The sequence below is a fragment of the Zosterops lateralis genome, assembly GCF_965231275.1.
Source record: "Zosterops lateralis genome assembly, chromosome: 2".
In the NCBI taxonomy this organism is placed as follows: domain Eukaryota; kingdom Metazoa; phylum Chordata; class Aves; order Passeriformes; family Zosteropidae; genus Zosterops; species Zosterops lateralis.
The window spans coordinates 74,802,076-74,826,350 of NC_139763.1; the positions used below are offsets into that span (position 1 = coordinate 74,802,076).

The 24,275-nt window shown below is 41.3% G+C and overlaps 1 protein-coding gene across 3 annotated transcripts in view; it reads right to left on the minus strand.

The window, feature by feature from the left end:
- The window catches only part of ELMOD1 (ELMO domain containing 1), a 42,425-nt gene extending 24,116 nt beyond the window's left edge, over positions 1–18,309 (minus strand). For 2 of the 3 annotated variants that reach the window (XM_083855147.1, XM_083855151.1), the window contains exons 1-2: positions 18,219–18,309; positions 2,613–2,707 (exon numbers count right to left, since the gene is read on the minus strand). In XM_083855147.1, coding sequence (XP_083711273.1) covers positions 2,613–2,629 — 17 coding nt within the window. In that variant the 5' untranslated portion in view covers positions 2,630–2,707; positions 18,219–18,309. Of the gene's footprint in view, positions 1–2,612; positions 2,708–16,900; positions 16,993–18,218 lie in introns of all 3 variants that reach the window. The other variant, XM_083855148.1, reaches the window with a different exon arrangement.
- Positions 18,310–24,275: the final 5,966 nt, after the last annotated feature.

Sequence of the window (24,275 nt, forward strand, 5' to 3'; positions counted from 1 at the left end):
TTGAAATCCACTCTTCAAAGTCCTCCTTGGGTCTCTGGGTGAATATCTGCTGCATGAAGTTGCTACAGGTAAAGTATTGTCACTACTTAGAAAGCAAAGTCAAGGTAAATTCAGAGATGAAAGCTCTGTTCCTCTTGATGTCTGTTTTATGGCATTTTTCACATTGCAATCAACAAAATGACCTGTAATTTGTGCAGACTTAAGTCCTTGGTTTTAAACACAGAGATAATCTATGTCATCAGCATCAGCTGTTCTGGTGTTTGTTCCACGCTGTGCAACAAGGAAAACACTGTGCCTCTGAGCAGTCCCTGCCATCAGAATTCTACATTTCAGCTCTGCATTTAATCTTCACAAACAGTTAAAGATGATTTAAGCTCCTAGGTGGTGCTGCTATTGATAACAAACATGAAGACACAATATATATAAATTTATTTTCCAACCAATTTCCAAGCTGGAAGACTTAATATCCTTGTCTTGCACATGTCTGTCCCTGCAGTTCCACACTTCACTATCTTATTCCCCATCACACAAACCTGTAACTGCAGGTTGCAACACATAGAGCAGAACTCATTATCTCCAGTTAATGCCCTCCTTGGAAAATTTTTCCTTCTTCATCTCTTTGGTTTACTTCTCTATTTACAAAATATGGGAAGGATAGTACTCTTATCAGTTCATGTCAAAGGATTAACATAATATAAGAAAATCCAGATGCTTGGAAGTAAATAAAAATAGCTTTCCTATTTCAACACTGCGTTCGTATTTTTGGTGATCTGTACTCTGCCCCCACCCCCATCCCTTAATCCAACTTTCTTTGCAACACTTGGAATACTGGACTTTCCATTACAAAGTCCTAGACTGTCCTGTTTAGATAGGCAACTGTTTTTCACAAGATCTACCTTGATTGTTTAAGAGAATCTAGCATCATTGAGACTTTTAAAATCTTTTAGTATTCACTGACTTCAGGAATAACATGAAGACAAGTAGAAGGTAATTTCCCCATTAGAGCCTCAGGAACACATATATTCAAAACAGCACTCTTTCTCCAACATGGAAGAATCATCAAGGGGCCAGGAGACCAAAGGGGAGCAGAACAGGTAGTTTAACAGGAAGAGAGCTGCAGCTTAAAAATTGTCAACAGCTCAGCTTCTCCATCAGGAGGGAGCAAAATTACTTTATGTTCAGAAAATACCAGACCATTATGGGGGCAAGTGTAACACCCTCTGCGATCCCAGCCAGAGGCTCCCACCCCTCTCACAGGATGAGAGTCCACTTTATGAAGGACTCATGAACTAAATCCCATATGGCATTGATTTGTGACCTTGGGTCAGAAGAAGAAAGAAGGGGAAAAGGTTTCTTTAAAGAGAAAAAAGGTAAAAATTATAGAGGCAGGACTATTGAGAAGGAAATAATTAGCAGGATTCCAGAACAAAGGCTCTGGCATGAGGTGTTACAAAATTGTAAAGGGAAAAAGCAGTGCAGGGATGTTAGTCAGGCTAGTTGTGAACTTTCAGGTCAGTGGATCAATAGAAATGGAATTGGTGGAAGACTTTGGACCAACCAGGACCTGGGCCACAGAGCTGCAAGGGTCAATTCTTTCCTTCCTGGCTGGTGCCTACCAGGTGGTGAGCACACTAATGCTTAAATTAAGGCTCAATTCAGCCTTAGCTGTGTTTTGTGGATGTTAGCAAACAAATAGTTGCTTTATACTTTTGATCTGCCTACGTCCTGCTTACAGAGCCCTTTTGCAGCTGGTTCAAGATACATGGCCCAAACACTCCACAGAAATGCTTAAGCTATGTCTGTCTTGGCAGCAAAATCATTGCAGATGATCAGCCTAGAGGTAATGATGCTGATACCCAAAGTGTGTAAGATTCTTTGCTATAAACAGTCTAAAAAGGGAGAAAAATATAGTGACAGATGCTCTATATAGAAGCATATGTTTTAGTCCTCTTGAAAAAGTTCTTCCCATACAGACAGAATATGATTCCTTTGGTTTATACACAAATTGAGCTCTTGATCTGTATTAGTTTTGAGAAGTGCTCAGCTCCCTCCACCGACTACAGAACAATCACAACATGGGCTTTCTGCACCTACATCTGTTGTCTGCAAGTCACCCATCCTATACTTGGCTTATAGAGGAAAAACTGCAAGTCATATGTAGGAGAAATCGACATTTCTCCTGCAAATTGAGCATGATCAGTTTTAAAAACACTTGCACATCTTCAGCAAGCATCTCTGCTTTCACAAACAACACACCAAAAATCCAGAGTGGACAAGAGCAGGAAGGAAAAAACCAACATTTTTCAAGCATTGTTCTTTCTTACTATTTCTTCTCTTTTCCCCTGACATATCAGGCACTACTGATTTGATACATTACTGCTCCAATCCCACAAGACAGTTCCCACATTCTTTGCTTCTATAAAGAACCTCAAAAGAAAATTTAAATTAAAATAACTTTAATTAAATAGTGAAATCTAGGTGAACAGAAAGCAGTCTAGTATAAACTAGTTTACACCTTCTGTAATACTTGTAACAGCTAAATCACTTAGCTCGCTGCAGCATAAAAGTAATTAGAATAATTCAACACTTTTGAGAAAATACAGAACAGTTACCTCAGGAAGTGTTTCATGGTGATGGTTTGGTTTGTGCTGCTAGAGCCGTAATATATTGATCACTGGTGACCTCTTCTTCACAGGTGATATTAGTGCTGTAGAAATAGAATTGAGACTTTTTTACAGATAGAAAAAAAAAGGGATACTTCAATTTTTTAAAATTGTTTTCGAAGTAAACATCTATGGAAATATAAGGGAAATATATTAAGAAAAAAATCTCATGTCAATAAAAACAAAAGGAAAATCTTAAGAGTTCACACTTCAGCCTGAGCAGATACTTCGACCAGACCATGCTACCCATGTCTTTTTTCAGAGATGTAAAAAACTTGAATGAGAATACAGAAATATGTGAGAAAGCTTGAAAAAGTATCTAGACATTTTCAAAAGCTCCTTGTGTTCTTCAAACACCTGTCTGGTTCACAGCAACTCCCAAGCAGCAGCTTCAAAAGACACTCGGTTCACTCTGCCATTGGAAGTCCTCTCTTCATCATAATTTGCATAATACATATTATAGAATAATAAAATCTGCTGAGTTGGAAGAAACCAACAAAGATCATTGGGTCCAACTCCTGGTGCTGTGCAGGACACCCCAAGAGTCACACCCTGTGCCTGAGAGCATTGCCCAAACATTTCTTGAATGCAAAGTTCCTAAAATACAGTTGACCAAGCTGCCCATTGGTCCTGTGATCTCGTGTCCTATGGTTAATGTTCATTATGATTACTAGATAGTTCCAGCAGAGAACAGGAAGAATTAATGAAGAAAATTTATAAATATAACCCTGCCTGTGCACTGTAGACTGTTCCCAGTCACCACCTCTTTAAGTTTCTAAAATTAAGTATTCATATACAATACAAGTGATACTTGACTAAAAGATGCAGACTTCTCAAAGTACTGTACTTCATGTTCTGTAAAAGGCAGTAAAACATTTTTACTTGCTGCCAGAAAACAGGGCACTGCTAGACAGATCTGCTACTGGGACAACTTAATCCAACACTTAAAGGGAACAAGATCATGGTTTCAAGCTCTGTACTGGTACAAACCACACACAAAGGCCTGAATTAAAGTTCTGTTGTTAAGAAATCATATAAGAGTCCATTTTTTCCTTAGCACTGCATGCTGAAAAGTACTGAAGGCCTTAAGAAATCTGACCTCTTTTGTCATAAATTTAGAAATCTAGAGAACTTCAAACCTATTTTCTTCTGTGCGACCCATCAGCAACGATGGGATAAAAATCTCCTTTTCCTACCATGTTCTCATATTCTTTCCTCTTTGTAATCTGTAAGTTTTATATTGTGCTATTGCCTGCTGACAGGAACAGAACAAGCATTTAAGTTCAGAAAAATGCAGCTATCTTGTTGGATTATATCACATACAGCTTGCTAAAAATATATAATCCCTGAACTGTGAAATCTTCCTTCACCTATATTGTTTTTGACTGGCTGAATCATGTTGCTGTCCCCTGAATACAGCTGTAATTGGTGCTGGCTCCAGTGACACCTGCTTGCAAGGGCAGAGAGATGGTAACTTTGGTTTACTAATGAACACAAGAGGCAGGCTCCAAACACTTCCTGCTACAGCTTTTGATAGGTCTTCTATGGCAGTGAGCACAGGAGATAGGCAAAAACTGGAGGGGATGTAATCTGCTCCCCTTCTCCAGTCTAATAATTTGCTGTTTAAAAGATATAGTTTGTGAAAGATTCTCACAGTTGAGTCTCAGCATTTTAACATCAACTTGAACAAAGGAAGCTCCACCACAAAATTTGACCCATAAGGGCATCAGCGTAAGGAACACACCAGAAGTGCCAGAAGCTGTCAAATCAACCTCCTCTAAAAGTGCATGCTAGTCTCAGCCTCTGAGGTCAGCTCCTTCCTGATTCTGACCAAGGTCCTTGCTGAAAATTATGCTGCTTCATTATTACTGCTTTTAAGTGAAGAGAAATTCCACTTGCCCCAACTCCAGAAATGGCTCATACAAGCATGGCATGGTAGGAACTTCAAGATACTGTCTCTTCAAGAATAGTTACCAGCTCCAGCCAATTATAAATTATAAATCTGTTTTCAATGCTCATTAAAAATTAGAGCATCACTGTAGCTGTTCAGAGACCCTTGTCTTCTATGCAGGAAGCTAATAGTTGATTAAAAAAAAAAAAAAGAAAAACTAAGTGACACAACAAGCATGACAAGTGTTTAAAAGTGCCTATTTTGAATGTCTTCAAAAGCCCACACTTGAAATTACAAGAATAAAATTTGCTTGCTCCTTCCCTTTTAATTAAAATGTGTGTGGGGAAGTCTATAGAAAGAAACTTTACAGCTGACGACCTGATGCTATAGAAGTCAATATCAAAGCCCTTCAGCATGGAAAGAAAAAGTCCATCCTGCAAGTTCAACAACCAGTTCCCTACAGTACAGGCCCAGCTAATAACTGGGTCCATAGGGGAAGGCCATGGCCTCAAAAGCAATTTATTCCACAGAGGCACAAAGCAACCAAATCCCACCTGACTCCATTACCAAGAGGGCTTTAAGGCAAGAGGTAAGACTTCCAGCTCAAACAAAAGTATAGGGAATCTATGCTGCTCTCTTGGTTCATAAGGTAAAAGGTTTAATTTTTGTGTATGGCAGCCTTTCTAAATGCTGTAATCTTCTAATTACAGGGATAGAAATCAGCACTATTCTCTGTGGTTCTTGCAACAGTTCACTTCTGTGGACACACAGATGGCATTAACCTATTTACATCCAGGATAAACCGAGAAGCTGAATCAGGTGAGAATTTACAGTCATCCTTAAACAAGTAGGACTGGAGGGCAGAATTCTCTGTTTCCATATACCTCCATAAGTGATCCTCTAGAGGAGCTCAGTAAAGATTTTCTGTGAAGAAAACAGTATTTAAACTCTTAAAAAAGATTATTTCCACAATTTACAACTAAGATCAACAACTCATAAACTTGTAGGTACAGAAGACCTAATTTCTGCCAATCCCTTTTTATCTCAAAATGTAGTAGATTTCTCATACGTGGAACTTTACTTCCAGCGAGGTTGCTATCGCATCTCAGTGAACAGGAAGAACAGCCCTCGCTTAGGATGATATGTTCCATCAACAATTCAGAATTTACAAAAATCTCATTTGCCATTACGTGTGCTTAGAAAAAAACCCAATCCAAACAAAGAAGTCACATACTCATTTTTATTTAGGGAGAAGGACTTGACTTCCAGCCTCCTATTTTATTTAGGAAAGACCTTCCTCAGCAAATTGGATGTCTGCAGATCAGGAAGGCTTTCAAGGTCCACTTGTAGGCAAGAAAGACAGATGAGAAAAAGATTCTCATCTACAAGTGATAATCTTGGTAATAAATGTGCATGAATCTGTTAAAAGAAAGGGCACAACAATGACACAATTCAGTTGAGAAGTTGACAGCAGTTATGGATTTGGAGAGACTGAAATACAAAATTCTTAAGACTTGACAGCACGACACCCAGAGCCAGCAGGTGCTGGGGAGCAGCCAGCTGGCCACAGCATCCATCCACTGCTCAGAGCCGGAATTTGTGTTTTTACATGGTTTTATTCATGTGAACTTGTAGCTGTGGGGTTTTTTACAGCTTTAGAAAATGTTCCAGCTTTATGCTATACGCACATTTTCTCACTGAGGAACCCTCAAAACACTTTTCTTCTGTAGTTAGTTTTTCAGCTTTTCCTGATTTTAAGTCATGCAGCTGATACAAGTCTAATGACAAATAGATTTGAATTTGTTAGCAATCTGCCATTATCTCCCTAGAAGTAGCTTGAACCTACAACTACAGAAAGCCCCTAGACTCAATGTTTGAAGTTTGCTCTTTGACATGAAAAGACTCATTCATGTTCTAAAAGGCTCTATATTGAGAATGATGGGGTGAGGATGAAGTTTGGGTTTCCCACATGCCCATGTTCTCAGCTTGGAGGATTTTATCCCATACCACATCACTTCCACAAAGCAGCTTCCTACTCCCTCCAATAACACACCCACATACCCATTCACTGCCAATTGTTTCATCCAGTTTATTTTAAACTAGACAGCAGCTTCCCCTCCTAAAACTAACCACAGCTTTCCTTGGAAGAGAAGCAGTACTACTATAATTGCATACAACAGCAAAACTATTGCAAGATCTGTCTCAAAATATAAATGAAGCTTTCCTTAAATAAACATCAACTATTTGAATTTCTTGTGACTCTATGATCTTTTTAGTCATATAGCAAAACATGCATCAATCTGAAAGGTTAACAGTTGCTGGAGGCTTAAAGAAATCAAGAGTAAGCCTTAAATGTCACCTCTTTATCTAAAGCTGAGGGTTTGCTTTGTTTGTCTTCAATAAAGCTGCAGATACAGCTGCAGGGCGAAGTTGTGTTATTTAATATAAATCATCATACTTTCAGAATAAAATATAAACCCAAGGTAGCTCCCTTCACAATCTTTGTTTTGCAAGCTAATGGGTATTTGCAACCTGGTATATTGCAAACACTTTTAAATGTATATTCCAATTATAAAGAAAGAATAGGTGTGCTGAAGAAAAAAAAATCATAAACATTAATGCGAACAGGCTGGATACAATACTTTGTTTATGTGGATCATTAGATTACAAAAAAACCCAAAAAAACCCCCAAAAACGAAAAAACAAAACAAAACAAAACAAAAACAAAAACAAACAAAAAAAACCAAAACCAAAACCAAAACAAAACAAAAAAACCACACACACACACAAAAAAAAAAAAAAAAAAAAAAACCAAACAAAAAAACCCCCCAAAAAACCAAGTGATATATTTTCAAGTTTAGTTGTTGCAGTTTAAAGCATGTTTTAAAGTACATTCTTCTGAATGTCACCATCGTGATGTCAATTTCAGGTTGCCACTTCTCTTTCCAGTGGTATCCTGGGTTGGCATCTACTTCTCATTCACTTCAAAACCCTACATTTATTTATTTCTGAGGGACAGTAGGCTTGAGCCTTATGTCACCAAGTGTTTTGCTACTGTATATTCCTTTTTCTTTTGCTGATGGGAATGTTAGAGTTTCTGTATCTCAAACACCAATCTGAGATAACTAGAATTGGAAAGGGGAAGAACAGTGGATACACATTATGAAATGTCCCTTGAGGTCCTGGAGTACAGCAAGCTGGCTGGAAGCCAGCAGGAGGCAAAAACAGACAACAGCACTCTGGGCTACATGAACAGAGCAGAGCCAGTAAGTAGATTGAGGGAAGAGATTATCTTCCTCTACTCAGCACTCTGGGCCATATTTAGCCACTGCCTAGTTTGGGGCCCCAGCAATACACAAAAGACACCAACAAATGTAAGACAGTTAAGCAGAGGCCATTGGCATGATGGGGCTGAGGCTGGTGGAGACAAATTTGTTCAGCTCCAGGCAGGGACAGCTTTGGATGGACATAACAGCACATCCAGTGCCTATGGGGATGTCACTGAAAAGTCAAGAGATGGAGTCTTTACAGCAGTGCAGGACAAGAAGGGGAAAAACAACAGGCAAAAACTTAAACAGGAGAGGTAAAGCCTGGATACAAAGCAAAATCTTTTTCCCAAGAGGACAGTCAGGCAATGGTGCAGGTTGCTCAGAGACACTTTGAGGTTTCAAGCCCCAAACAAATGAAGCCTTGAGAAGCCCAACCTCAAAGCTGACCCTATGGGTAGGAGGGTAGGAGGTTGGGCTACAGATACTCTGAGATCCCTTCCAGGCTTTGATTCTCTGCTTCCCTGCAGTCACTCTCACAGGCTGATCTCAAATATCCTGCATTATACCCAAATACTCTTAGTACTATAGTGATATAGAGATACTACTGACAGGGTGTCCAAATGCCTGCTATTTTATCAGTTTAAGAGCTACTCATCTCTCAATATACTTTGCAATGTTTCCCAAGAGATATCTTAGCTTTAGGACAGAACAAAATCATTCCCTTTCTCATCTCTTCTCACCACTCCCACCAAAAGCCTCCACCATGAAATTTGACCATAAACAAGTCATATTATGGTCCTACAATTCAAGAATGAGAGTCTACAAGAGTCATGCCAATGACAAAAACAACACACACAAACCTCAAATACAAATAAAACCCCAACAGCTCTAGGACCCCTGCTTGGGGTCAAGCCATTCTAATTCTAAGCAAGTATTGTTTATCCAGCTATCCCATGGAATAGACACATATCTACTTGCATCTTCCATCTTGCACTCATGCCCAAAAGTGGCATAAAAATCACTTCAAGTGTATTAAACAAACTAGTAAAACCAGGGGATCTTCATCTCAATAACTGCATAATCATTTATGGGTCTTTGAATGTTACAGCAACAACATTGCTCAGACCTCTCCAATTCATCCTGGGAAACAGCTCTATTGCCAGAAAAGGTCTCAAGAACAGGTCACCTGTTCCATGCAGCTCAAAAGTTTTGTGTTGGCTCAGAAGTGGCTTTGACTAACTCCAATGGATACAGCTGCTGGCAGGAGACACCTTAGAGATCAAAAGTGGATGCCTGTTTTGTGTGAGTTCAGTTTCCCATCTCAGTACAGAAGGGTATTTTCATTTCTATGTGCCCAAGATGAGGCTGTACTCAATGTCAAGCATTCTTTAGAGGAAAAACTTGGAACAAAATGTCACACTTGATTGATGACCCTAATAAGCAAGACTTGACTTCAGTCACACTGTCACAGGTAATAAGATTATTTCCACTTCTAATCTCCATCACACATTGACATTTTACATTTCTGTATTTCACTAGGAGAGTGAGGGCAAGGCTAGATATGAAGTAAAATTTAACAGAACTTCAGTTCTGTGAGCATAAGCACATACCACACAATTAAGTAATAAAAAGAAAAAAGAGCCCTGAATAAAAAGTTAAAATCACAGCAGAGTTGGGGAGTCAGAGGGCACAAAACCCCCAGCTTCTCTCAAGCTACAGAATAGTGCTTTGAAAGTCTCCAATTTTGTAGTTCTAACTTGGCATTTCAGTCCATTACTGCCTCTTCAAAGCATTACGAGTATCAGGAAGGATCAAGAGGGTCTTACAATTCTCCTAAGAGACAGTCATGTAGGATTGCATTTGGGTTCAAGAGAACTTACTTGTCAAATCTCACATGGCAAGCTACCTCTAACACCACTCAATTCAGCCTACATGCTGTAATTCCTCTGCAGATTTTGGCTCAGTGACAACCCAGAGTTTGATGAAAGTAACATCAAACCAGAATTCAGCATCGTAGAAGCATCTCCACCTTTCATTGTAGATCTCTGCCCTTTAAAAGAAAAAGGCTGGGGTTCTCTACCTGACTGTTCAAAGCAAACTAACTCCCAGAAATCCAACAAAGGAAATGTTCATGCATCTGGACACACTTTGCATGCAGAACTGGGACACTCATCTACTTTTTTCAATTTCTATTAGCTCTGCTCTATTACAATGTTGAAAGATGGAAAGAAAGGACAAAACTAAATGAAGTCACTTCAGGTGAAGACTTTACTGGGTACTAATAATTCTATTTCTAATAAAAAGTCTATTTCTAATAGTAAATACAAAGGTAAAACTAGAGGAAGCTCTCCACAACCCAGAATACCACAAATTTCTAGAGATGTAATCAGATGCCTACATTCAAAAGGAATTAAAGTACCCAAGTCTTGTCTCTGTCTATAATGTGTCCGTCCTTAAGCTCACTCTACATATTGAGGAAAGTGTATTTTATCCAGAAGGGCACTGAGTAAAATGACATATCAGCTAAAAATGGAGTTCTCAAGCTTGAAAACAGTCTTCAAAGTATAGCAACTTCCTCCACCCCCCCCCTTTATACATTATAAAAATGCATAATTTTCAGTCACTTCTCATGAACTTCCACTTGACCACTCATGAGTTCACCCAGGAGAACAGCAGCTTCATCAGGGTGGCTCACATGTGTCTACATGGTTTGCAGTGGAATGTTTCTGGCCCACTTGCTCTGTTGCCAGACACACTGTACGACAGCTTGTATTGCAAGGAAGTGTGTTCTAAATAAAACATCACACTTCGTAGCAAAAATCCTTCAAGTTTAGAATAAATCCTACAAGGCTAGATGCATAAAATCCAAAGAGGCTTTCTGGCTACCTCCCAGACTAATTACTGCAGAAGTCTCAGGGAAAAAAAAAAAAAACAAAAATACTATTTCTAAAAGTGAATGGCTGATGTGCTTTTGCTCTCCCTCCCTTCTTGGTTTCCACTCCATTGCCTAGAGATGAGTGGAGGGTGCAAGTTAAAATGCAAAGATGAAGTATTCCCTTGCCATCAAAATTAACTGAAGTCTAGATTTGCTTTAGAGTCCAATCAATTCCTAACAAACAGTAGTTTGTGGGGAAGAAACATCATTTTGTCAACAGGTTACCTACAGATCTGCAATGTTAATAGATTTACACCAGAGAGTCTTGTTCTATCCATTCCCCCACATTTCCAATATCTATTATATGTTCTGGGACCAAGCAGAGTTTACTCAGCCATGAGATTAATACAACCTCACACCAAGTAGCAGTCTGAAAGCATGTAAAACTAAGGAGTGAGATTTAGTTTGTTGACTGACTCTTCCCCCTAAAAATTTAAGGATACCAGAGGTGTCAGGACAAAAGCCAAACTCAGCTTTCGAGCTAGAGCAGAATAAATCAATTTATTTATGCAGGAATTTGGTGAAGATCAGACACAATTCATACTGATCTAACAGAAATTGTTCCATGTAGTGCTATTTTCCCATCATTTAATCAGATTACTTTGGCAACTTTTCCACAGAGCTCTGAGAGACAGACATGCAGGAGTAGAGCAAGTAGGATCCATGAGAGTTTCTGCATTTCTTTCTGCAATTTTACTAAGACAGGATTCAAGAATAATGACCTCCCATGCTGTCAGCCAGTTAGAAGATGTCATGAAGCACCACACTTGTGACACCATAAGCATCCTATAGTAAGTGTTATGCACCAGCTGTTTGCTGCCTGCAGTCCTGCAGCCTACAGGGGGACCACAATAAAAGAGGAACAAACTTATTCAGCAGATAGGAGGATCTAAAATTCCACTGCAGTTATTCTGCAAACTTCATGGCCTACAATTTAATCTCCTGGCTGCTGCTCAATGAGATGTTCTGCATCCCAGGAGGTAGGAAATCAGGACAACTCCAAGTACATGACCTTGTTGGAAGCTCTGGTTATGCATTTGCTGCCCAGAAGGACATGTGCAGGGTAGATTGCTCTGGTTATACCAATGTCTGAAGTGAGGAGAAGTGGAAGAAACCATCTGTTTTATCACAGAAACGAGAGACTTTCTAAAGTTTCTTTAATATGTATTGCAAACTCCATGCTCTGGTTGAACCAGGTTTAAGCCCTTCTTTAAGGAAAAATTTTGAACGACAATGCAAAAAAACCCCCAAAAAACCAAAAACAAAACCAAAAAAAAACCCCAAACAAAAACAAAACAACCCCCCTCCCCCAAACCAATAAAACATCCCCCCAAAAAAATCACTCCAGGACATCTATCCAAATCTGTTTTCCAGACAGGCCTATGTACCAGCCAGTATCAGCTCAACTTGGAAGAGTCATAAGTATCTTACTAAATTTTTATTTCTATTAACAAGAGCTGTGAACAACTGTAAAAATTACCACACTAAGACTCCCTTCACCCTTCTGTAGCTTAAAATACCTCTAAGGAGCATCAAAGTCAAACACTGCTTCTATAAGCAGTGGGGAAAGAAAGGTATGATGGACTTTGGAGCCAAGGGCATTCATAAAAATGAGGGCTAAATCAACACAAACACCACACTGACAAAATAAGAGGAAAAGGCAATGAAGATTTGCAAAAGGTAAAGATGGGAAAGAATGGTTTGAAGGTCAATGAACTTACACCAGCCGTTAAGCAAGACTTATGAAACACACTTTAAAGCATGGTGTAGGAACCATTCTTATGTGGTAACTGCACAAAATCTATTTTCTCAACCAAGCAGGAAAAAAAAGTGAGTGATAAGGGAAGTGCGAGGTGCTATGGGGCTCTTCCTCCGTCTGCCACTTCCTTCTTGGTTCAACCAGACCTTTAATTTCTTTTGGGTGCCCACTCTCAGACAGAAAAGGATGCTGGCAAAGAATTGATAGTAGAAAACTGGAAATATGGGAGAAGACCATGTGGGAAGAAAAGAGAAAAAAGAAACATGAAGACCATTGAAAACTGTTCCTGCAACAACATTACCGAGGGGGAAGAGGAACAAAGTGGAGCCAAGAGGAATACAGACTAGGACAGCATGATTGACAGGATTGCTACAAAGAATTTATTCTTAACACACTGCAACACTGAAAATCTTCTTCCTTCAGTGTCTCTTTCTACTTGGAAAAGTTAGCATACTTTTATTTCTTATAGTCTTACTCTTAACCTTGTAAGTGTAAACTGATAGAAAAACTAAAAGGAATTACAATAAACAAGTTTCCAGAACCCTTGCAGCAGATACATCCATAATAATTCAGTAGTATGACTGATCTCTTCCTTGAGATAGTAACTGTACAAAATAGCACACGTTGGTCAGGACAAACGAGGTTCAAAGAAGAACATCACTGTCTCAGACCATTGGAGATACTGTTGTAGTCCTACTTGAGAAAGTGGGGAGTAGGTTGTGTGGCCTTTTTCTAATTTGTGCTTATGGTATATCCTGTTTTCCATGTCACCTTCTGGGAGCACCATTTCTTTCCCTTCCTCACTCAGTTCAGCAAGAACTCCTTTTTTCCTCCTTCAACCCATCTGTTCTCCTCAGGCTGCTTTAACACTGACAGTGTGAGGGCCTAGCAAGCCCAAAATTAACAAACCCCACATTGATTTTAGTGTTTCAGAGGAACATGTGTTTGATGGCACACATCCAAGCCAATGTTGATATGGATATGGCTTTGTGAGAGCAGAGTGGGAGAAGGAATAAGAGACTTGCTCTTATAACTGCCTACCAGAAGAGGACTGTATTTTCCATGACCACAGGACAGCTTTGTACTAAGGGGCCCAAATTTTACTGCACACAACATGACTGTGCAAGTATGATCAGTGTAGTAACAAATCGTTGCTACGCCATGGACGAGTCTCAACATTCAAGTCATCCTGGAAGATAATGAAATGTGCGATGTAATTCTATTTTTTAAATATATGAATAAGACTACTAAAAAAAAAGAAGTAATAAAAATAATTAGAAAATTTCTTTCAATCATTAGTGCAATCTGTAACTAGCCACAGAAATCCTTGCTCAGTTGAGCAAGTATAATAGTATCAGTTTTGGGGTACTAGGACACTTACTGATTCACTTTTGGCATGGGCACAGACATACAATAGGGCCTTAAATGGCAGGTGGTGAATATATATATATAAAGGAATAACTCCTATGTCTGTGAAATTGACAACCAGCTGTACAGAGTCCTAAACAAGCTTTCTTTGCAGAAACTGCCTTTCCTTCTTATGTACCATCAGAAAACATTGGTTAACCATGGCCAAGTTTGAAGGATGATAACAGAGCTGTGGAGACGGGACTTTGTATAACTAATTGTTTTGGGTTTGGTCTTGTTCCTTAGTTTATTTGAGTATCCTTCCCTAGAAAAGTAAAATACATAGCTATTACAGAAGCTACAGCTACATCAGTGCAGAGCATAGACAAACAGAAATGCTGCTGCCAAGCACTTGAAATTGAAACTGCATAGGATGGAGAAAGACAGTTTGCTTTTAAACAAAACACCCTATACAGATGCTGGAGTAGCTCCAACCAGGTCCTTGGGGCTGAATACCAGGTTGTAGGTGGTATCCTCCCAAAACATTTTCACCTATTTATTTTCAGGTGCTCCAAGACTATTCCACAAAGAAAGGTGAAGAACAAAAGCCAGGCGATTTGCCTGGAAAACATTAGTGTAGACATCTATATTTAGACTAAAAATGCCTGTGAAATAATTTCCTACCAGAGACAGAAGAACTCACAGGCACACAGTTTCCTATAGACACAGTCCTGAGGACCACTGCTGCACCTCCTAACTTTGCTCTAACATGTTGCAATTTCACCTGCTTATATTGTCAACTGTTTGCTCCTATACTTCTGTTCCCCAGGCTCCTTTTGATGTCTGTGGCTGTATCTGTCTGAACTAGAATGGAGTGCTCAGCCTGCAGATCTGCAGACAAATTAGGATGAGGTAAAAACACTATGCCAAACTCCTCCACTCCACTCAGCTACTTTAACTATTGGAAGGATTAGAAACTATCCTCTTGAAGGGCCTCTTAACTGAGAAGTAACAGTAAGCTGAGAAATGTTTGCTCAGACTTTGCAGAGGAGTAGGACACTACACTTCAGAACAAACTGCCAGAAACACTTGAAGCTGATGAAGTTGGTGTGGGGCTCTTCATTGGTTTTATGCTGAAGTGAATGAGAACTGCTCACTAGACTAGAGCAGGGAGGTACTTTAAAGAAACCAACATCTTTCATGAGAGGCTCAGTAATTGAAAGGCAACACTCCCAATGCGAAGTCCTGGTATAGTTTCAATGGGATAGTTCAGGTCTCTTGCAGCCAGACTGCTCTGAACCTGAACCACTGCAAGGCAACCAGAGAAGGTCTTTGGAGGATGTGTCAGATACTTAAGCTGGACGCAAGCCAAATTACTAGTGTAAACATATCCATAATGTGTCTCAAGGCAAGTCAGACAGGTCAGTTTGCCCCCAAAATACTTCCTTTGCCTTGAAAAGGAGTGCTCACACAGATCCACGTACCACTAAGCAGTGACTCAAGAAGCTGCTCCCACAGGTTCTGCTGTCATACTTCCCTTTCCACTGCCTGGCAGGAACAAGTAACATTTCCACCTCCAGCTAGGCTTGGCAAATCCTGTGGTACAGCACAGCTTAGCACTCGAGCTCAGTTAGGCAGTTGAGCCCGTATCATGTTAGATGGATGCTGAGGATGCTAAGCCTGAACCACAGCCACACTCCTGCACGACTGCAAACATTCTTCACGTCTTTTTACATCAGTCTCATCTCTCATTTTATTTTTCCTTACTTTATCCTTCTTGCCTGTTTGGAATCTTACCACCTGCATTCCCTTCTCAGTATTCCAGTAAGCTCTCCTATAGAGTTTACTTTTCAGGCCTCCTTCCCAAGGCTTGTATTCAAAGAGTAACATATTTCATGCAGTCTTTTGCCCTGCATTACCAAGCAAAGGATTAAAAAAGAATGTCAAATGAAAGAAGCTTTCCAATCAAGAAAGCTGAGCAGATGTTCATAAGAAAAAATTAAAATGTAGTCTTATGAGCCAGAGGGCATTAAATCCAACAAGATTTGATCTCCAGGCAACCCAAGCTTGTTCTTCTTGCAATTTTCTGCTAACACTTCAAATGACCCCTTGGGAAAAATAAAGCTTGCCTGGCTCTGTATAGTTATAATGCCCTGGCTGTACAACTGAACATAAAAATTGGTTTATAGCTGATCACAGCTTAACTTTAAAATACAAGATTATTTAAATACTAGCAGCAGTCTGCAGCCCTACAAATGCCAACATTTGTGCAACAGCATTTTCTCTGCAGCCAGCAGCAAGTCTGTTTGTGCAGGGAAGATGATAGATAACAAAATAATTCAACAGCCTTGAAGTTTACCACTTAAGTATAGCTTAGCTCAGGGGGCTGCAATTCCCTGTCAAGAGCGACAGGGAGATGTTTGATCACAGGAAATTCTTGGGTTCAAACATGTCAGTGAAGCGAATGTGATGCTGTCCCATGGTTAATAAAGCCCTGTCTCAGAACTTGAGCTGGCTAAGGGTTCATACACACTTTGGTTATGCGCTCAGCCACAGCAGGTTTTCATATCAGCAGAACATGTTTTACTGTGTATCAGTGAGCCAGTAGGAAAGTTAACAGATGCTACTCCATCGCACGATTTTTCCATTGTTTGCTGCTTTCCCGGAATCATCTTCTGCCCATTTTCTGTTTAGAGTGATATATACAGCATCTGATGCTGTCACATGATTTCACTCTTGAAAAATCATAGGCTTCCTGTCTCCAAGCTTCTATTAGCCTTGATGATAAGTCATTTGCTGCAGCAAATGTAGTTTTGCATTAGTTTTAGTTGAAATATTTCTCAAAATGATACGCAAATTATGAGAACTGAACAAGTCAAAGGGTATTCTAGATCTAACTCCACCTGTTCAGCTTGGCAATACCGTGGCCCACATTTTTTAAGACAGTCAGAGAAAAGCAGGCTTTCCTAAGAATCAATCAGTAAGTCTCATCTGAACCTGCACTTTGATAAATAGATGTAAGTATGCAACACCTATCAAATTACTACACATAATGAGGCTTTTGCTGTTCTGTTCCCAGGGAGATGAGATGCTCTTATCACACTCAACTGATTCAACTATTCATCGGCCTATGAGTACAAAATAACATTCTTTAAAAATGTGCAATAAAACGATTGGAACAGAAGGCAATCAGTAAGCTTATTGTAGAGCACAGGGATGATGTGGGATTTTAGAAATGCTATTTTTTCTATTCTATTCTATTTCATTTGAGGATAAATTAGAATAACGGGGAGTGGAGGAGGGGGGCCAGGGAGGCAGCAGAAAAGAATGAAAACCTGGATTTACTAAAGCATGCAAGCCACAAAATAAATTTCTTTCAGTTTCTAAAATGGCTTCTTTGTTTCAAATGCCTTTGTCACAAAAAAACCCCAGCTTGTTGTGATCTGACTGTTGAGTTGATTGAATTGGGACAAAGGTGTTGTTTATCCCTCTCCCCCACAGCCCTCATTCTGACATACACTTTCTCTACCCTCTTTTTGCCATTTTAAAGGAAACTGTACGAAAACCAGAAATGGTGAGGACAAAGGAAAAACATTGAAGACATCAATCCTGGAATAAACTCGGAGCAAGTGTAACTTCAATACACAATGACCATGTGGGGGGATGAAGGGGAGGTGGGCAAGAAGAGAGTGCTATGGAAAGAAGAACTCCTCATTCTCCTGTGCACAGGCTGGTGTAGCTGAGGTGCACAGAGGCAGGGGCAGGGCTGGGCAGGGCAGGGCAGGGGCAGGGCTGGGCAGGGGCAGGGCTGGGCAGGGCAGGGCAGGGCTGGGCAGGGCAGGGGCAGGGCAGGGCAGGGCAGGGGCAGGGCAGGGCAGGGCAGGGCAGGGCAGGGATGGGCAGGGCAGGGGCAAGGCAGGGCAGGGGCAGGGCTGGGCAGGGCAGGGATGGGCGGGGCAGGGCAGGGGCCGAGCAGGGCAGGACAGGACAGGACAGGACAGGGCAGGGCGCAGAGCCCACTGCGGAGCCGCAGAGCCCTGCGCCTGGCGGCCGCCCAGCGCCCGCCTCCTCCCGTGCAATTATAAACGATGGGGCTCTCAGAAAAAAATAATAAATAAAAAAAAAATTAAAATTAACTACAAATGCCCCAAAAGCGCAAGTCACTCAGTCTACAAATTTCCTTACGCCGCAAGGTCCTTTCAAAAAGCGTCCCGCATTCAGAGGGGCAAAACTTCTCTCCCACCGGCGGGCGGTGAGCGGGGGAGGGAAGCGGCGCAGGGAGCTGCCATGCGATGCCCGGAGCCGCCTTCCCGTCGCTAAGCGACCCTGGGGGCCGCCGCCGCCGCGCACTCACCGCTCCGCGCCGCTCCATCCCCGCCGTCCCCAGCCCTCCTTCCAGCCGGGAGGGACACGGAGCCGCCGCCAGCGACGCGACGCGATCTGGGTCACCCGGCGAAGGTGAGGAGGAGGAGGAGGAGGCGGAGGAAGGCGGGCGGCGGTGCCGCCTACCGGCGAGCGCGGGGGGAGGCTGCGGCGGGGCTCGAACCCGCCCCGCAGGGAGGGGAAGGCGCCGGGGACCCGCCGGGGCGCTCTCTCCGCGCCGCCCGCATTCGGTCCCTGGCCCCCAGCGCGGGATGCGCCGCTCATCCCTGGACTTCCAGACCTTCTCCCCACCCCGCTGGCCCAGCTCTTGCCAGGGAAAGGCGATACCTGTCTGCCCTTCAGGGGAGTCCGGCCACCGTGGTACGGATAAGGTCCTGCAGGAAAGCTGGAAACATCTCCAAGGCGTTAAGGTCCCGGCTAGATGGGGGGGTACTCATCGAACCAGTACTCAGTATCCTTCCTCCATATCCCATCCCATCTCCTGTCAAGGAGATCAGTATCCTTTCTTCCCCAGCACTATATCCTGAAGGCTTTTGATCTTCAAAGTTTAAAGTCAGCTAATGGGGCTCATAGGCATGTCGTTCTATTTATATAGCTCTCCCCTCTAGGAGAATAACAGCTCTTGTCTGCAGCATCCTCAGAATCATTTAAAGTTGCCCAGTGCAGTATCTACTGCCAATAGGCAAGTAGTCTGTGTTTCATTCATCCTTACTGCTTCATGCATCTCTCCAGATGTTCCTTTGAAGCTGTAAGCAGCCTGTCAGGCCACACTGGCATCCCAACATTAGCCAGTAGTTCTCATGTTTTTAGAAGTCTTTTGAAAATGCTAATTAACCTATTTTTCTAAATGTTCTCTATGCCTAATTTGAAAATAGCTTTCTGCATGCCTGTTTCAGGGACATGGTTTAATTTCTTCTGAATCTCCCTTTTCAGTAATTTTGATCCCATAATCAACTGTCACACTCAAGAAGTATGGTGAAAATACTTGGGTGGTTGTGTTAAACATTTAATGACTAGGAAACACGGTTCATGTCTTAAGGCAAAGCAGACTGGCGTTTAATTCTCCTCCTAGATAGAGCTCTGTAGTCTCTCTTCCACCTGCCATCAGCATGCCTGATGTCCCTGGCTGGCAGGTGCTGTGTCCTGCAGAGCTAATGGAGTGACAGGGATGGAGGAGGTCCCAGCAGCCTCCCCTGCAGCTGTGTGCTCCATCAGCAAATGAAGTCCGACGCTCAGTGCAACAAGTGAATGGTCGGTATCAGACTACACCTTTACCACCTCATCTCTTATTTGCATCATCCTTGCCATTGAAGTAATCTTTCAAGCTTAATTCCATGCATCAATGCAACTAGAAAAGTAGTCCTTTCTCTCATCTTTTGCATTACAGCAGTGTTTCTAATTACTATATCACAACGATGCTCACCCCCAACACACCAGATCCTTGCTCTTAGGTCCTGTGCCTGTCAGAAACTTCTCTAGCACCAGGCCAGAGGATCCACTGCCGGTCTGCAAATGTCTGAACAGAATAAATTCTAAACTGGGGGTCTTTTCAGGGGCTTCAGGAGCAGAGTTCGGTTATGCTTCCCAAAATAAATCTAGAAACAGAGATATGTAAGACAATTCATTCATAATAATGCAAGATGAATCATGAGCATGAAAAGCCAGAGCTCTGCTACACAAGTAGCCTTACTTTCCCAGATGACATGCTCTTGTTCGCAAATATTAAGGAATTCAAATTGTGAACTAGAAAGCCTTATTGACTTGTCCCCTTACTGTTGTGGCAAATTTAGGGGATCACACCAATATATTTGGAGTTTCCAGATGGCCTCGTGCCCATTCTCTGGAATCATGCAGTGGTAAATGGCTGTACTGTAGTCATGCAGTGCCATTTCAGATTTGTCTGAATTTTTTTGAGACCCTTGTTGTCAAATTTCAGTTTGATGTAAACATTTGCTCTATGTTGGTATGGAAGCTACCCAGGTTACTATGATTCCTATGTTCAGCATCATTGTTTCATGGAAAGTTGAGGCAACCCAGCATTTTGTAAAAAGCTTTTTTGTTTATAAGCAGTTACAAAATATTTTATCAAGCTGTACTTTCCTTTTAACAGCATAATTATTTTTAATTTACAGCAAATGAAAGAAACTGTGCATGACAGCAGAAATATAGCCTGTACTTACAAGTGGCAGTGAAACCATATTAGAAAAAAATAGATGTAGGACCCCACTAGTTGAGCAATGTCACACTTTTCCAGCAATAGCTCATACAGCCTGCTGTGCTTAATAAAAACCAGCAAGGTCACCTGCATGATTAATTTAGCATTGGAAAGAAGGTGACAGAAGCAGCAGAAAAGCCAGATAACAACCTACCTCACTCAGATATTGGTGAAAAATCAAAAGCTCAAGTCCCTTATTATTTTGGATAGAAGCTCTTGCTGTTACAGAAATTACTGATAAAGAAAAAATTGATAACAAGGACATGTGTTGTGTCCTTGTGAAGAGCCTAACTATTTTGACACCACCTAGCACTTTTCTCAGACAATGTGCCACCCAAGCACTATTAAATGCACCTTAAGGAGTTAGATTTTAGTTAATGGTTTTGTAGTATTAATTTGTTTCCTTTTTAGCAAGTAACATTTTTCATTTTGTGATAATATAGAGATGGCAGAAATACTTTAGCTACGCTTGTATTCTTTGACCTAAAATCGACAAGAGAAAGACTGTATTTTACCTAACAATCCTAGTACTGCTGGAATAATCTTAAAAGTTGTAGTATAAAAAGGATAAGGAAGGAATAGGAAAACTCTCCCTATTTACGTAAGGAACTTTCTTAGCTCAATTTTCAAAATCTGTAGTTCAGATTATCAACCCCACTAGTTTTCACTCAGTATGACATAAACTACTCTCTCCATAAATGACAAGCTTCTCAGGCTGTTATCAAATTTCCTCACTTGCCCCTTTTGAGGCGCTTCTTGTCACCTGGCAATTCTTTGTGCCTGGCTTAGGACAAGCATTAAATACAGATTGTCCTGAGGTGGTGAAATATATGGCTCTCATGCACTGATATTATATCAACTAGGGCTGTGTGCACACAAGCTTCAGGACAATTTTTCAAATCAATCTCCTAGTTATTTTGTTAATTTCCAGTCCCACACTTCGCCTCACTTGTATTTTTGACTGAAGATGCCATAAAATTTAACATGGGAGACACTAACAGAAGCATGTAGATGATGGTAACATGAGAGATGAAGTGTGTCAGGCTTACTCACAGAGCCTTTAGAAAGATGACAGCTAAGTGAAGCAGCCAGTATGCTCATTTAGTTTACCCATTTCTTGAAGCAAAGAATTTTGTCAGAAAAGACTTTGCCCATATATGAATTAAGAGCATTTAATGTTATAATATTTTAATTTATATAATTCTGGTGGACATGAATTTCAAATACTGTATGCTAGCAAGACCTGCTTTTTTCTCTTAATAAAAGGGAACAAACTCAAATATGCTGAAACTGTGTCCTAATCATCACCAAGATGTGTGCCAACCATATTATGTTTGTGTGAAAAAGAAAGATTTCCATTTATAAGAGAAAAAAATTAAATAAATTTAAAATAAAAAAGGTGATATGTTTGGGTTTTTTTAATCTATTGTTTTCATTCATCTTCTGCAATTAATTAGATCCATTCTCTTAATGCATGTGCTACACTTCATGCAAAGATTACAAAGTGTTCACCAACAATGATTCATGAAGATTCACAGCCCCTGGTGATTTGGGTAAATATTTATGTAAATGTCATACAGATCAGCAAATTGACTCACAGACAAGTGGTGTTTGTAAAACAAAAAAAGCACTAAGTTTGGATGCATCTTATTTTTTTTTCTTTTGCTTTTCACTTTAAAAGTTTACAATTCCTGTTTTCCAGATATTTCGAGTGTGCACAAAGATCCAGAGAAGTAATGAAAACTAGATTACAAGAGCAGCAAACGTGGTGTCCCAAGCATCTGACCATGTTTTTGTTTAGCAAATTTTAACTTATGGTTGAACAGCTATTCTTCTTATAAAGTAAATATGTTGCATGAGTTCTCCTGAGATGATGCCTGGAAGGAGATGAAAGGATGGAGTTCCAGTTCAAGGAATACATTGCAATATTCTCTCCAGTCAGTGGGGGCACCAAGGATCTCACCTACCATGGAAATGTTAACATTTAGTTCTCTTATGTAAACAGTACTGTATCTTTAAAAATTAACTTCACAGACTGTGTCTGAACTGCAAACACTGCGTCCTTAAAAATGTATTGATTGCTCAAGTAGACAGAATCAGAGCCTGATACTCCATGATTGTCCTTATGATACATTTATGCCCTGAAGTTATAACTGTGAGAAATGATGGTTCCCAAGGACATGCAGGAAAGCAGACTGCCTGCCTAGTGTAGATATCAGGGAGGATCCCTGTGCAAGGTCGGTCACATCGCTTCCTGCATGCCGGCCAAATCCTAATTTCTTGTGACACAACTGAATTTTCCCAGGTTACCATAAGATTTTGACCGTAGGGCCAGAAGAGTACAATATAGTTCAGTATTTTTTAAAAAATATATTTCTGATTTTTTTTATGTAAAACAGGGTGAATTTGGGATGTGGTCCTGGGAGATCCACCAATCACTGTCAGACACCTCTCCTGAAGGTTTTGGGGTCTGGGGTATGATGGGCATGTGGGGGAGAATACAATGTGATGGGGGAAAATACAATAGGATGACCGAAACTCTGGGCAGAGGATTAGGTTGCCTTAGTAACTCTTATCAACTTCTGATAAGAACAATCCAAGACAAGAACTTTACTTGGCTAGGGTTAAAGTCCAAATCACATCAAACTTACAACTAAAAAAACCCTATGATACAATTTCAGCACCCCCACACCTCCCCCTTTTTCTTTTATTTGTGTCACTGGTCTGGAGTGTATATATCTGAGTCACACTCGCTGCTGGAGTCAGAGTCTGGTGGGAATTCGATGGCAGGTGTCACTGAATGCACTGAGGGGGTAGTAGTGGGGAAAATTGCATTCATGATCAGGCTTTTGACCAAACCAGAAGCAATGGCTACAATTAAAATGATGAACAGGAACAACAGTCCGGTTTTGATCCACAAGCTGGCAATGTTAGAGAGTCCAACACCTTTGAAGAGGTTGTCAAACCAGTCCCCTGTTTCTTGCTTGATGGAATCGACCATTCCTCGCAGCTGCTGGATTGATGTTTTGATGTTCTCAGCCTTAGATGATAGAACTCAGAAAAAAGGGGTTAGTAAAACAACCACTGAAAACATTCAGCTGGAGGAAACAGCTCTTCTGCTTCCTTTTCATGACAGAAAACCCAGGAGGGAAGAGTAATTGGGCTGGGAGGATTTGCCTCTGGGCCCGCTTCCTCTTCCTCCTTTTTCCTCCTTCTCCAGGAGGCCACAGTGACCTGGGGTACTTTCGTTTCTGAAGCCTTGGGGACATGGGGTCTCACATTTCTGGAGGGGATCCACCGCAAACCGGTGGGAGTGGAGACGCAGGCGTACCCGCGCCCCCAGGTGACCAAATCATGGGGACCCTGTATCCTCAAAGTTTCTGGATCCTTGACAAGGACCTTTGGCCTTTCCCGGGGCTCCAACTGTGAGCTCCCACGGAAGTGCATTGTCACCGGCAGGTTCATGGTTTCAAAGGAACAGTTAAGAAAATTCAACGTGAACAAGGCACGGGCTAGTCTTACAGACGGTGGCTCAATCTTGAGGATCGGTTGCTGCTGGCTGAGGACTCTCTTGAGGTTCTGATGAGTCCTTTCTACAATCGCCTGACCTGTCGGAGAGTGGGGGATCCCAGTCTTGTGTTCCACCCCCCATTGCTGCAGGAAACTGCAGAATTCTTTGGACCTGTATGCTGGACCATTGTCTGTTTTCAGGGACTTTGGGATGCCCAGGACAGAGAAAGCCTGGATGAGATGCTTGATAGCATCCCCAGCCTTCTCCCCTGTGTGGGCAGAAGCAAAAACAGCTCCTGAGAA